The sequence below is a fragment of the Schistocerca gregaria genome, chromosome 5 (genome assembly GCF_023897955.1).
Source record: "Schistocerca gregaria isolate iqSchGreg1 chromosome 5, iqSchGreg1.2, whole genome shotgun sequence".
Taxonomy (NCBI): Eukaryota; Metazoa; Arthropoda; class Insecta; order Orthoptera; family Acrididae; genus Schistocerca; species Schistocerca gregaria.
This window is the reverse complement of record NC_064924.1, coordinates 635360672-635376464: the sequence shown is the minus strand read 5'-3', so window position 1 is coordinate 635376464 and position 15793 is coordinate 635360672. Positions and strand designations below refer to the sequence as shown.

The following is a 15793-nucleotide window of genomic DNA, read 5'->3' as shown; positions in this document are numbered from 1 at the left end:
TGGTATACAAAGTTGGTCGCGTATGGAAAGCAAAGAGCTCTGGTCGGCCAACCGCGTATGATGAAAACGTGGAGCGTATCAGAGATCAGCTCACACGGAGCCCGTGGATGTCCACAAGAAGAGCAGGCCAGAAATTTCGTCTTCCTCAAACAATGGCATGGGTGTTGTGAAACGACGCCTTACAAGTCGCAGTTACTGCGGAAACTGTGTCCCGGCGACCATAATAGAAGGAACGAATTTCGGATTGCAGTCCTCCAGGATATCGCAAAGGACACTTTTTCCGAACGACTCATCTTTTCGGACGAATCGACGTTTCAACTATTGCCTAAAGTAAACCGCCATAATGTAAGAATTTGTTGTTGTTGTTGTTGTGGTCTACAGTCCTGAGACTGGTTTGATGCAGCTCTCTATGCTACTCTGTTTTCTGCAAGCTTCTTCATCTCCCAGTACCTAGTGCAATCTACATTCTTCTGAATCTGCTTAGTGTAGTCATCTCTTGGTCTCCCTCTAAGATTTTTACCCTCCACGCTGCCCTCTAATACTGAATTGGTGATCCCTTGATGCCTCAGAACATGTCCTACCAACCGATACCTTCTTCTAGTCAAGTTGTGCCACATCCTTCTTTTCTCCCCAATTCTATTCAATACTTCCTCATTAGTTATGTGATCTACCCATCTAATCTTCAGCATTCTTCTGTAGCACCACATTTCGAAAGCTTGTATTCTCTTCTTGTCCAAACTAGTTATCGTCCATGTTTCACTTCCATACATGGCTACACTCCATACAAATACTTTCAGAAATGACTTCCTGACACTTAAATCTATACTCGATGTTAACAAATTTCTCTTCTTCAGAAACGCTTTCCTTGCCATTGCCAGTCTACATTTTATATCCTCTCTACTTCGACCATCATCAGTTATTTTGCTCCCCAAATAGCAAAACTCCTTTACTACTTTAATTGTCTCATTTCCTAATCTAATTCCCTCAGCATCACCCGACTTTATTCGACTACATTCCATTATCCTCGTTTTCCTTTTGTTCATGTTCATCTTATATCCTCCTTTCAAGACACTATCCATTCCGTTCAACTTCTCTTCCAAGTCCTTTGCTGTCTCTGACAGAATTACGATGTCATCGGCGAACCTCAACATTTTTATTTCTTCTCCATGGATTTTAATACCTACTCCGAATTTTTCTTTTGTTTCCTTCACTGCTTGCTCAATTTACAGATTGAATAATATCGGGGAGAGACTGCAACCCTGTCTCACTCCCTTCCCAACCACTGCATCCCTTTCATGTCCCTCGACTCTTATGACTGCCATCTGCTTTCTGTAAAAATTGTAAATAGCCTTTCGCTCCCTGTATTTTACCTCTGCTACCTTCAGAATTTGAAAGAGAGTATTCCAGTCAACATTGTCAAAAGCTTTCTCTAAGTCTACAGATGCTAGAAACGTAGGTTTGCCCTTCCTTAATCTAGCTTCTAAGATAAGTCGTAGGGACAGTATTGCCTCACGTGTTCCAACATTTCTACGGAATCCAAACTGATCTTCCCCGAGGTCGGCTTCTACTAGTTTTTCCATTCGTCTGTAAAGAATTCGCGTTAGTATTTTGCAGCTGTGACTTATTTAACTAATAGTTCGGTAATTTTCACATCTGTCAACACCTGCTTTCTTTGGGATTGGAATTATTATATTCTTCTTGAAGTCTGAGGGTATTTCGCCTGTCTCATACATCTTGCTCACCAGATGGTAGAGTTTTGTCAGGACTGGCTCTCCCAAGGCTGTCAGTAGTTCCAATGGAATGTTGTCTACTCCGGGGGCCTTGTTTCGACTCAGGTCTTTCAGTGCTCTGTCAAACTCTTCACGCAGTATCGTATCTCCCATTTCATCTTCATCTACATCCTCTTCCATTTCCATAATATTGTCCTCAAGTACATCACCCTTGTATAGATTCTCTATATACTCCTTCCATCTTTCTGCTTTCCCTTCTTTGTTTAGAACTTAAAAATTTAGAAGTTACAAAATCTGGTCATCGTCGTCGAACGTGAAAGAGGCTCAGCGGAAGTGAATGCCTTTTGGCCGTCTCTGTTCACAAAGTTTATGAACCTCTCTTTTTGCGGTGGAATCTGCGACAGTAATGCTACAAAATTGATTGTTTCCTCAACTTCAAGAAAATTGAAGAGATCTCGTTTTTATGCATGACGGTTCCCAATCTCATTTAAAACATTGAGGTGTACCGATATCTTAACAACACCATCCCACAACGTTGGATTAGAACAACAAGACCTTGTTTATTTCTTTTGGCCTCCCAGGTCACCAAACCTCATACCTTGCCATTTTTTCTGTGGAAATGCATAAAAGAAAGAGTGTTTGTCCTAGCTGTGGCAGATATTCTTCGAGGGCTGAGATATCAAATTGTTGAAGCTGTCGATTCAATAAACAGGAATGGTATGAAGTGGACTACCGCTTCGATGTTTCTCGAGGAACGCATGGTGCTCAAGTTGTGAGTGTGATATAGTGTCTGTGCGAACATAAAACTTTGAACATTCTTCTGTCGAGTGACATGCTCAATGTGTTTCTGTCCTTCATAGTTTCTCAATAATAAATAACTGACATCTGTTCTTTCTTTTTGAATGACCCTCTATTTAAAAATAATTATTTAAATAAAAAACTTTTTATGTAACAAGTTTTAAAAACTAACTACTGAGAAGGTAACACTAGTTACTTTGCTTGTACAATCTATGTATCTGGGACTAGCGAATTTTTTAATACTGAAGAACATTGCTTATTTTGCATGCCGCCATTTGCTTGCAACACTTCCGTGTAACACAAAGATAGTATTGTATTTTTTCATTTTATGTTAAAACTCACTAGTACGATTTGTTTGAATGTCGTCTAGCGATCCGAGAAAGCAGGTTTTCTAGACACCCCAGATTTGACGACTAGGCTGGATTTAACAAAAGGTACAACGTAATTACAGTAAAAGAGGGAAGGCAGTCCTGGTTATTATCTCCATGCTGAAGAAGTTACACGATTATGTATAGGGAAGACATTTTACTCTATTAGATGATCATAAACCTCGTTTGCCACTGTTCAAGGCCAACTCCAACATTTCAACCAGACCAGATTGTCATATCCAGCAGGGAGAATTGCTCCCGTTGGGCTTCAACAAAGACGTAAAGTTTAGGTAAACGGTACAACACACCAATGCTGATATCCTCTGAAGGCTGCCTTTGGACAAGATCTGGAATTCAACTCGGCACCGGAGATCTTTTCCCACATGGATATCGAAGCAGACAGCCCCCCCTGCCAATGCTTAGGTGACACAGTCATCAGGGAGGTAATTTGAATAGTGGACCATTTTTGGCTAGGACCGCAAACAATTATACTACCTGGTATTACTCTTAAGGGCAATGTGTCGCTTGAGGGTACAGTGGTTGCACCTGAGTAGTGATACCCCAAGCCCTCAGACAATGCTCCTTGTAACGAAAGAAATGACTCAACGACGAACCTGGGTGCACGAATGGCAAAACGTCATTATTTCGGATGAATGCACGTTCTGTTTACAGCATCATGATGGTCGCATCCGTGTTTGGCGACATCGCGGTAAACGTACATTGGAGGCGTGTATTCGTCAACGCCATACTGGCGTATCACCTGACGTGATGGTATGGGGTGCCATTGGTTACACGTTGTTCGCATTGACGGCACTCTGAACAGTGGACGTTACATTTCAGATGTGTTACGACCCCTGGCTCCATTCTTCATTCGATCCCTGCGAAACCCTACATTTCAGCAGGATAATGCACGACCGCATGTTGCAGGTCCTGTACGGGCCTCTTTGGATACAGAAAATGTTCATCTGCTACCCTGGCCAGCAGATTCTCCAGATCTCTCACCAGTTGAAAACGTCTGGTCAATGGTGGCCGAGCAACTGGCTCGTCACAATACGCCAGTCACTACTCTTGCTGAACTGTGGTATCGTGCTGAAGGTGCATGGGCAACTGTACCTGTACACGCCATCCAAGCTCTGTTTGACTCAATGCCCTGGCGTATCAAGGCCGTTATTACAGCCAGAGGTAGTTGTTCTAGGTACTGATTTCTCAGGATCAGTATAATATATTTGTCCAATGAATACCCGTTTATCATCTGCATTTCTTCTTGGTGTAGCAATTTTAATGGCCAGTGGTGTAGGTTTGGCAAGCTATCAGTTTGAATAGAAACATATACAGGTCACAAAGAGAGATTCATATCACAGGGATGGTATTTCAAAACACAAAAGCATAAACGGCTTCTGATACAAAGTTCTATTTAAAAGGCTGTGATTGGTTTTTTTGAATGAACACTGCAATCTGGAGTGGGGGAGGGAAGGGGGAAGGATAGCAGGGTATGGGTGGGTGCGAGAGGAGCGCTGTCTGGAGGAACAGGCAGGAACTAGAATGTGGCAGGTTAGAGCTGTCGAGTGAAGTGTTAGGAGGCAGTGGGGAAGGGATGTGGCAACTGGGGAGCGGCGGAGGAGAGGAGCAGAAAGCGGAAAAGGTGGGTGGCACAGAGCGAGCAAATGAGGGCGAGGGAACGTGAATTGTGAGGAGGTGACAGGGCAGAAAGCACGGAAACTTTTAGTGGAGGGTGTGGGCAAAGTAGGCTATCGTAGGTTGAGGCTGAGATATCTTCAGGAGTGGATAAAGTGGTGCAGCATTCATGAAATGGACCCGATTTGGGATGAGAGATGTTGACTTCACTCCAGACTTGGGTTTCCAACACCATTACCTTAACAGTGTTCAGCTCTTGAAGAATAATGGGCTGCGATCCTGTCACAGACGTTCAGACACCTCACTGAAAGCATATCTTACAGAGTTCAAGACGTTATATAGCTGTAGGGTTGACGCGATCCATATTAATGTCCACTAACAGAGGTCTGGATACTTTCAACACAATGTGTACATAAAATAAAAGTAATAGGTCACGTACTTACAAAATTTGGCTGAAGTTACTTCAGACAGTCGATTTAACTTAACGGAACGTGACCCCAAACCATTTCACAGTGCACTTCGAAAGGCCGCATTCACACAGGCCGTCCATGGAGCAGAACGGGATGTGACGGAACGAGACAGGTCGCCAACTTCAAGGTTTCTCGCTGAGAAACTTCCGACGCTGAGGTTGGCTTTGACTGGCCGGGGGAGGGGGCAGGGTGGTGTCATCCTTTGCCAACATCGGAAGTTAACATATTTTCCCGCATTCACTCATTATATAAGTCATGATTTCGCTTTTTTATGTATTTTAGTCTTTATTTTATTATAGTTCTTTATTTTCGTGAGATATAGGCGATGTTTCATGAAGACTTGGATGTTTTTGCTATGAGTGTTCTTTCAAAAGGCAGACCAGATATCTGAAAGGAAAAAATGATTTAGATGTTACAATCCCCGGACAGAGAAAAAACATACACTGTGCACAAATAAGAACACTAAGTGATGAAGCAAATTTCGATACATAACCGGTTTTAACAGTGAAAGATCCAGTTCTGTTGAGAGAGAAAATACTTTAGTTTTTGACATTGATGTTTAGGTGGAAAAAGCAATAGATAAGATGAAAATGCTCTGTTCATTGCCTTACAAACCTCTTTTGATGTGTTTGTATTAAATACTAATTCTGGTACTGTATTCTACATGTATATACTGTGTAACGTTTGGTGCTGGGCTCAGCAAGCTGACCTTGTGACGGCGTTCCGCCAAGTGTGAACACACTACAATGTGACAGTGACGCCGCGTGGCCTTCCAATCCGTCGATGTCTTGTATGAATTGCCCTTTATACTTCTGTGTCACGCCCTTTCCACCCAAATCCCACCCATTGGAAGATAGATGGCACTTACATCCACAGTCCTAGTTTCCAGTTAGTAAGTGGCATATATACCCCGTTTGGTTGGTCCCAGTGGGTCAGCATCTCATAGTACAGAGGCTAGCGTTGCTTCCTCTGGACACCGGGGTCCGAGGTTCGATTCCTGGCCGGGTTGGGGGATTTTCTCTGCCTGGGGACTGGGTGTTTGAGGTGTCATCATCATCATCATCATCATCATCATCATCATCGTGGCTAGCTTTGATTGTGTAAAAATTGGAACTTTGTATGAGCGCTGATGGCCCTGCAGTTGAGCGCCCTCACAAACCAAACATCATCGACCCAGTGGTTTAGGCGTCTGGAACTCACATTCATACATACATGAGGAATCGGATATTTTTGCCATGCGTATTCTTTCAGAAGACAAAACAGATATCTGAAAGCAAAAATGTTTTAGATGTTACAGTGCATCCATCCATCCATCCATCTATCCATCCCTCCATACATCCATACAGTAAAACAATGATTTTTATACATACGAGGGTTGGAACTTTAATAGTGGCAACTATATATTTACAGCCTGTACAAAATAGATACCTGTTTCAAAGTTTCACTGACCTTCAAAGTAGTCACCAGCATTGTGTATAACCCATTGCCAGCGATGTGGAAGTCTTAGGATACTTTTAGCAGTGGCAGTTGTGTTGATAGTTCGAGCGACGCGGTCTATTGCCCGACGGATTTTTAGCAGCTCTGAAGTGAATGCCGTGAAGTGTTTCCTTCAGTTTAGAAATCGAGTTGAGCTCACGAGGTCTTAAGTCAGGGGAGTGCAGTAGGTGGTATAGAACTTAGCAGCCCCATCAGTCAAGAAACAAGTAACAGCTTGCACTGTACGTGCTTGAGTATTGTCCTGCAAAATGATGTTCAGGTCTTGCAGAAAGTGTCATCACTTTTGTCTCTAAGCTGGTCGTAGGATGTGTTCCAAAAATGAACAGCATAGAGACAGAAATGATGACACTTTCTGCAGGACGTGACCGTCATTTTGCAGGACAATGCTGAAGCACGTACAGTGCAAGCTGTTACTGGTTTGTTTGACTGATGGGGTTGCTAAGTTCTATACCACCTACTGCACTCCCCTGACTTAAGTCCTCGTGAGTTCAACTCGATTTCTAAACTGAAGGAAACACTTCACGGCATTCACTTCAGAACTGCTAAAAATCCGTCGGGCAATAGACGGGTATGTGAATACCTAGAACTGGAATTCTCTGTGACAGCTTGAGCTCCACCGTGGAGCATTAGTGTTGTTACCTCGCCTGTTTGGATTTATAAGGGGAGCGAAAAGCGTCAGATGATGAGTGATCATAGTGAAGGACGCGTAGGTGCCTCATACTCATGTGTGACAGCGTTATCAGCACCTGACAGAGTGAAAGGGGCATCATTGAGGGCCACTATTTGGACAGCTGATCGAATCGTGCAATATCCAGAGTTGTGGGGCATTCGGATACGACAGTGACGCTATTTTGAACTGCATGGGAACGTGAGGGCAGGCATACTCATCGTCAAAGTTCCAGTCGACCATATTTGACCACTACAAGGGAGGATCCTTGTACTGAGCAGCAAGCACATAGTAGCCCCTTCCTACCTGCGCCTAAAAGCCAAGAAACATAGTGGACTCCTTGACACATCGTCTGTCATCCTGCGCCATTGATCGAAGGGTAGCAGTAGCCGAATTTTGGAATGAATGCCCATGCGTAGACTCCCTTTAATACCATGACACAAATGGCTGCATTGCGTTCAGCGAAGAATCGTGGTTCTGCACTACCCCAGGCGACCTGCGTCAGCATTGCCCATTCTTCCGATGTTACAGACAGGCATAGTGGTGTTACTGCGGGCATCACGGTTTGTGGAGCCATCGGGTATGACCTCAGGTCACGAATGGTAGTGATTGAGGGATCTCTGACGGTACAGCGATGAACCAGGGACATCCTGTGTCGAAATCTGTTACCTACCACGCTACAGTGTCGAGGTGCCATCTTTCAACACAACAATGCTCGTCCATACGTGGCACGTGTCCCTATAGACTGTCAGCGTGATGCTGAGGCACTCCTGTGGCTAGCAAGATCCCCACACAAGAGCAGGTGTTGGACCAGCTCGTACGTCAGCTCTGTCCCACTGCCAGTATCGAGAGTATCAAGGATGAGCTACAACAGTTGTGGGCCATCTTGCCTCAGCTGAGAATACAACAACTTTTGACCCTTTCCAACCGAATCAGTGCATGCATCCAAGGCATAGCACGTGCAACGTCGTACCAATAAGTGGGTTCATCGTGTCAAGTTCCTTGTAAATTTGACTCGATTTTGGCAGTCGCTGAAATGACATCACATACCCTTTCAACCAGTATATTCTCATATAGTTTTCTCCTAACCTTCTGGGTGGTTTCTTGTCAGACAGTGTCGATACAGAAGAGAAATATGACATTGTTGGCTCCGCTTATGATGATACTAAAATATTGCACACACGTGCCAGTGGGGAAGTGAGGTGCTGAAGACGTGTGGGACGACTTTGAGAGGGAACAGTTTGTTACATCTCATTACAATTAGGTTTTTTGTTGCATTATACTGAATATACTTTCAATATTTATTTTAGTTTAAATAGTGTGATATCTCGAGTGAAGGAGTGGACTACCTGTTTATTTAATTCAATTCATAATTACATAAATGCACTTCTTTTCCATAATCCCACTACGTTGCCTTGGGTTGATTAAGTTTGGGGTTTGTATTAAGAGTTCGTCTGCTGGTAGTGCCAAGGCAGAGACGTGATCACCCTGTAGGTCGGTTAGTGCCAACCTAAGCCTGGAGTAAAGACTGAGATGATGCATCTGTTTGCCAGGGGGTAGTCCGGGGTTGTTAACAGGTCCTCCTCTCCCCCACGTAATGAAACGGCCGTTGAGAGCCGCCATGATATTCACCCTTGGGGTAGCGGCTGAACTGAGCGGACGGAATTGAGGGCGATCTCCGCCTTTGCCGCCACTTTCACCGTGGGATGCGGTGTTATATTTTACACTGTTACTAATCCGCTCTTTTTCAGGGTTGAAATAGTTATCGTGTCGTTACGGCCATTCATTCAGGTTTTGATAAATTTTTTGAGAAAGTTTCTTTTTCAGAGCCGAGCATGGGAGCTCGCGTTATCCATTTATAGTGCTGCAATCACTTGCTGCCTTCAGCACACAAGAACAGCAATAGCTCTAAAAAATCGTATAGTTTTACTTTAAGAAGCAGCGTTTTTTGCAATGTTAAAGTAACCTGGGGACTCGCCCCGCCTAGCTAACACGTGGTCGTAAATGCTGATGAGTAATTTGGATGCCGATTCCGTGTGAAACCTGGTAGGAGATACGTGTGTAACATACTTAAGGTTCTAAGCGTGTGACGTAAAATTTTTCTAGGCCATCTCATAAATTTTGTTCACGGTTCATTTTTAACCTCCATTTGCAAGCAGCACGTCCTAACTACTTTGATAAAGAATAGGTTGAGCGTGTGAATGATTGTATAGTATGGAAAGCAAGAACGAACAGAGGGGTGAGTACAAAGAAATTAGCTGTTGGTATCGGTCACCCACGTGGTGCCGAATTGCACTACCAGCGAGTTATCAGTTTGTTCTAGGAAACTACACTCCTGGAAATTGAAATAAGAACACCGTGAATTCATTGTCCCAGGAAGGGGAAACTTTATTGACACATTCCTGGGGTCAGATACATCACATGATCACACTGACAGAGCCACAGGCACATAGACACAGGCAACAGAGCATGCACAATGTCGGCACTAGTACAGTGTATATCCACCTTTCGCAGCAATGCAGGCTGCTATTCTCCCATGGAGACGATCCTAGAGATGCTGGATGTAGTCCTGTGGAACGACTTGCCATGCCACTTCCACCTGGCGCCTCAGTTGGACCAGCGTTCGTGCTGGACGTGCAGACCGCGTGGGACGACGCTTCATCCAGTCCCAAACATGCTCAATGGGGGACAGATCCGGAGATCTTGCTGGCCAGGGTAGTTGACTTACACCTTCTAGAGCACGTTGGGTGGCACGGGATACATGCGGACGTGCATTGTCCTATTGGAACAGCAAGTTCCCTTGCCGGTCTAGGAATGGTAGAACGATGGGTTCGATGACGGTTTGGATGTACCGTGCACTATTCAGTGTCCCCTCGACGATCACCAGAGGTGTACGGCCAGTGTAGGAGATCGCTCCCCACACCATGATGCCGGGTGATGGCCCTGTGTGCCTCGGTCGTATGCAGTCCTGATTGTGGCGCTCACCCGCACGGCGCCAAACACGCATACGACCATCATTGGCACCAAGGCAGAAGCGACTCTCATCGCTGAAGACGACACGTCTCCATTCGTCCCTCCATTCACGCCTGTCGCGACACCACTGGAGGCGGGCTGCACGATGTTGGGGCGTGAGCGGAAGACGGCCAAACGGTGTGCGGGACCGTAGCCCAGCTTCATGGAGACGGTTGCGATTGGTCCTCGCCGATACCCCAGGAGCAACAGTGTCCCTAATTTGCTGGGAAGTGGCGGTGCGGTCCCCTACGGCACTGCGTAGGATCCTATGGTCTTGGCGTGCATCCGTGCATCGCTACGGTCCTGTCCCAGGTCGACGTGCACGTGCACCTTCCGCCGATCACTGGCGACAAATCGATGTACTGTGGAGACCTCACGCCACACCTGTTAAGCAATTCGGTGGTACGTCCACCCGGCCTCCCGCATGCCCACTATACGCCCTCGCTCAAAGTCCGTCAGCTGCACATACGGTTCACATCCACGCTGTCGCGGCATGCTACCAGTGTTAAAGACTGCCATGGAGCTCCGTATGCCACGGCAAACTGGCTGACACTGACGGCGGCGGTGCACAAATGCTGCGCAGCTAGCGCCATTCGACGGCCAACACCGCGGTTACTGGTGTGTCCACTGTGCCGTGCGTGTGATCATTGCTTGTACAGCCCTCTCGCAGTGTCCGGAGCAAGTATGGTGGGTCTGCACACCGGTGTCAATGTGTTCTTTTTACCATTTTCAGGAGTGTAGTTAAGGTGAGGATGGTTACGTGTGCTGTTAATTGATTATTTGCGTGTGCCGTATTTCACAGGTAGTTTTATTTTTTAAGAATTTGCTTTCTTTTGTGAATATGGGAGATGTTTATGTCTGCTTTGTTCTCCCGTTTTTCCGCCAAAGAGAATTTTTGGTGTTATTCGGTTCTAGTAGTAATCTTGCGTGCGAATTTCGATCACTGTCCCAGCAGGCGGACCACTAGGGCAGCAACGTAGTCCCATCCTCTTTCCCAGTGCTTAAGTAGAACCGAGATGCCTGTTAGTTTAAGCACTTTCAGTGTGAGACAAAACTAGAAATCATTTGACTTGATTTTTTTTGCTGCAATTATTAGATTTGTTAAGTTTTGGAGAATATAGATAATAAATGTCCTATAAACTTGATGTCATGGATTTAGTGGTCATTACAAACCCCAGTCCTGTGTCGAGAGCAATGTCATGAATTTAAAGATCATTACAAACCCCAGTCCTGTGTAGAGAGAATGTTATAAAGAAAGTGGTGTTCTTATACATCATGACAGAGCGTGGCCTTTACTGACTTGCCAACTTGGTTGTTTGAACTCCCCCCTCGTTATCCGTTGCGCAATATCAACATAATAATCATCAGATCATTTAACTAAACGTCGGTCCGGCACCTTAAATTCAATCTACATCTACATCTATATCCACACTCCCAAGCCACCTGACGGTGTGTGGCGGAGGGTACCTTGAGTACCTCTATCGGTTCTCCCTTCTATTCCAGTCTCGTATAGTTCGTGGAAAGAAGGATTGTCGGTATGATTCTGTGTGGGCTCTAATCTCTTGATTTTATCCTCATGGTCTCTTCGCAAGATATACGTAGTAGGCAGCAAAATACTGCTTGACTCCTCGGTGAAGGTAGGTTTTCGAAACTTCAACAAAAGCCCGTACCGAGCTACTGAGCGTCTCTCCTGCAGACTCTTCCACTGGAGTTTATCTATCATCTCCGTAACGCTTTCGCGATTACTAAATGATCCTGTAACGAAGCGCGATGCTCTCCTTTGGATCTTCTCTATCTCGTCTATCAACCCTAACTGGTACAGATCCCACACCGGTGAGCAGTATTCAAACAGTGGGCGAACAAGTGGACTGTAACCTACTTACTTTGTTTTCGGATTGTATTTCCTTAGGATTCTTCCAATGAATCTCAATCTGGAATCTGCTTTACCGACGATCAACTTTATATGATCATTCCATTTTAAATCACTCCTAATGCGTACTCCCAGATAATTACACATTACACTTGTCTACATTGAGATTCAATTACCATTCCCTGCACCATGCGTCAATTTGTAGCAGATCCTCCTGCATTTCAATACAATTTACCATTGCTACAATCTCTCGATATACTGCGGCATCATCCGCAAAAAAGCCTCAGTGAACTTCCGATGTCATCCACAAGGTCATTTATGTGTATTGTGAATAGCAACGGTCGTACGACACTCCCCTGCGGCACACCTAAAATCACTCTTACTTCGGAAGACTTCTCTCCATTGAGAATGGCATGCTACGTTCTGTTATCCAGGAACTCTTCAATCCAATCACACAATGTGCTCTTACTTTGTTCATTAAACGACTGTGGGGAACTGTATCAAACGCCTTGCGGAGGTCAAGAAAGACGGCATCTACCTGTGAACCCGTGTCTATGACCCTCTGAGTCTCGTGGACGAATAGCGCGAGCTGGGTTTCACACGACCGTCTTTTTTGAACCCCATTCTGATTCCTACAGAGTAGATTTCTAGTCTCCAGAAAAATCATTATACTTCCGATCAATGTATCAAGCGGGCAAGCACGTGTCGATGAGGCGAATTGGCCACACACACGTCCGGAACGCTGTGGCATAGACAGAAGGAAACAGAGGAAGAGGGATACAAAAAGGTGACGATGCATAACTAAAGAGAAGGAACCTTTCCACTTACCGCCTCCGCAGGGCGCCGAGCAGAGCGAGGCCGACGCGTGCTCCCAGTGGAAGAGCGGCTTGGCGCACGAGGAGCCGTCGCCCCCGCATACACCGCACGTGTCGACGCGCTTCGACGAGCCGATGCGCAGGTCGCAGCCGACGCGCTGCGCAACAACAGGCCTCAGACCAGACGCACGCACATAACGGCGGCTGTGCATAGCAGGCTGCCAGAAATGGAGTTACAAATACAGGCTTCTTGAACAGTTTGACGACATTTAGCACTCTGGTCCACAAGTTATACAGTCCTCGAGATCCACGAAGAACCACTGTGTTACGTCCTCAGTCCAAAGATTGAGAGGTGGGGCATAGATAAGAATGAACAGATAGTGCTGGTATTGTGGCTGTCTGATCGGTTGGAGCACAAGGCTAGGACGTTACATGTTGGTAGTTATACGGTCTTTCAGGTTTCCTATCATTTCCCCAAAGACTGTTAAGGAGGGAAGGACGTCAAACGACCCGACTTGTAGCAGGAGAGGCACCACAGGACATTTTATTTCCTACTGTCTATACTTTTACAAATAAATTCATAAAACTTTGTCATCATGACCAGGAAGGATTCAGAATTCACACTCGTACCACTAATGTGGAAGTACTGAATAGGATTGGGGAGAAGAGATGTTTGTGGCACAACTTGACCAGGAGAAGGGATCGGTTGGTAGGACATGTTCTGAGGCATCAAGGGATCACCAATTTAGTATTGGAGGGCAGCGTGGAAGGTAAAAATCGTAGAGGGAGACCAAGAGATGAATACACTAAGCAGATTCAGAAGGATGTAGGTTGCAGTAGGTACTGGCAGATGAAGAAGCTTGCACAGGATAGAGTAGCATGGAGAGCTGCATCAAACCAGTCTCAGGACTGAAGACAACAACAACAACCAGTGGAAGTACAAAAACATAACAAAATTATTTTTTTTTAGATATGAAATTTCATCATTTTTTTACTTACTGTTGGCTGCATTTGTTGCTACGGTACATTTTTCTTCACAAGTAAGAGAGATTCTTTGATGAATTTTGCACAGCATACAAACCATACATACAGGTGTATGAAACTATAGATTTTTCCAAATCTATTAAAAACTGTGGTAAAAATTGAGATAGTTAACTACAATATTTGATTCGTTTCTAAACATAAAGTTTAAAACGTAACAGCTCATTCATTTTTTCGCAAATTAAATAGATTCTAGAGTTTCAGACACCTGTAAGTATGGTTTGTACGCTGTGCAAAATTCATCGAAGAATCTCTCTTACTTATGAATAAATCTGTACCTATTGCAACAAATGCAGCCAATAGTAAGTGAAAAATGATGAAATTTCAAGCGTAAAAAATTATTTTGTTATGGTTTTGAACTTCTACTGCTAAGAGTGTGAATCCTGAAAACTTCCTGGTCATGCTGACAAAGTTTTATGAATTTACTTGTAAAAGTATAGACAGTGGAAATTAAAATGTCCTGTGGTGCCTCTCCTGCTCCAAGTCGGCCCGTTTGACGTCCTACCCACCTTAAGGAGGGTAATTACTGAGACCTTGGACAAACATGTTTCGTTGGGCCAATTACGTAAATCATTGTTTCTGAACTTGTCACGTAGGTTAAGGAAGGAGTTAGCCAACGGGCAATGCTATCGAGTAAAAGATGTGAGTGAGATACTCATGCACTATATTGAGGAAGTTAGGACAGATTTTTGAGCAATGTATACAGAGTGGTTCATTGATAGTGAGCGGACCAAATATCTCATGAAACAAGCATCAAACTGAACAACTACAAAGAACGGAACTCGTCTAGCTTGAAGGAGAAAACCAGATAGCGCTATGTTTGGCTACATGGTGCTCTCATAGGTCAAATGGATATCAACTATGTTTCTTTTTTTTTAAATAGGAGCCTCCATTTTTTATTACATATTCGTGCAGTATGTAAAGAAATATGAATGTTTTAGTTGGATCACTTTTTTCGCTTTGTGATAGATGGCGTTGTAATAGTCACAAACATATGGCTCACAATTTTAGACGAGCAGTTGGTAACAGGTAGGTTTTTTAAATTGATATACAGAACGTAGGTACGTTTGAACATTTTATTTCGGTTGTTCCAATGTGATACATGTACCTTTGTGAAATCATTTCTGAGAACGCATGCTGTTACAGCGTGATTACCTGTAAATACCACATTAATACAATAAATGCTCAAAATGATGTCCGTCAACCTCGATGCATTTGGCAATACGTGTAACGAGATTCCTCTCAACAGTGAGTAGTTCACCTTCCGTAATGTTCGCACATGCATTGACAATGCGCTGACGCATGTTGTCAGGCGTTGTCGGTGGATCACGATAGCAAATATCCTTCAACTTTCCCCACAGAAAGAAATCCGCGGACATCAGATCCGGTGAACGTGCGGGCCATGATATGGTGCTTAGACGACCAATCAACCTGTCATGAAATATGCTATTCAATACCGCTTCAACGGCACTCGAGCTATGTGCCGGACATCCATCATGTTGGAAGTACATCGCCATTCTGTCATGCTGTGAAACATCTTGTAGTAACATCGGTAGAAAATTACGTAGGAAATCAGCATACATTGCACCATTTAGATTGCCATACATAAAATGAGGGCCAATTATCCTTCCTCCCACAATGCTTCACCATACTGTTGGTAAATGACGCTTCGTCGCTAAATAGAACGCATGCAAAAGATCTGTCATCGTCCCGTAATTTCTCTTATGCCCAGTGGCAGAACTGTACACGACCTGCAAAGTCGTCGCCTTGCAATTCCTGGTGCATAGAAATATGGTACGGGTGCAATAGATGTTGATGTGGCATTCTCAACACCGACGTTTTTGAGATTCACGATTCTCGCGCAGTTTGTGTGCTACTGATGTGCGTATT

At 44.5% G+C, this 15793-nt stretch overlaps 1 protein-coding gene across 5 annotated transcripts in view; it reads right to left on the bottom strand.

Moving 5' to 3' along the window:
- The window catches only part of LOC126272274 (protein madd-4-like), a 2033115-nt gene that overhangs the window by 337727 nt on the left and 1679595 nt on the right, over positions 1 to 15793 (bottom strand). For all 5 annotated transcript variants that reach the window (XM_049975019.1, XM_049975021.1, XM_049975022.1 and 2 more), the window contains exon 6: positions 12876 to 13020. In XM_049975019.1, coding sequence (XP_049830976.1) covers positions 12876 to 13020 — 145 coding nt within the window. The remainder of the gene's footprint in view (positions 1 to 12875; positions 13021 to 15793) is intronic.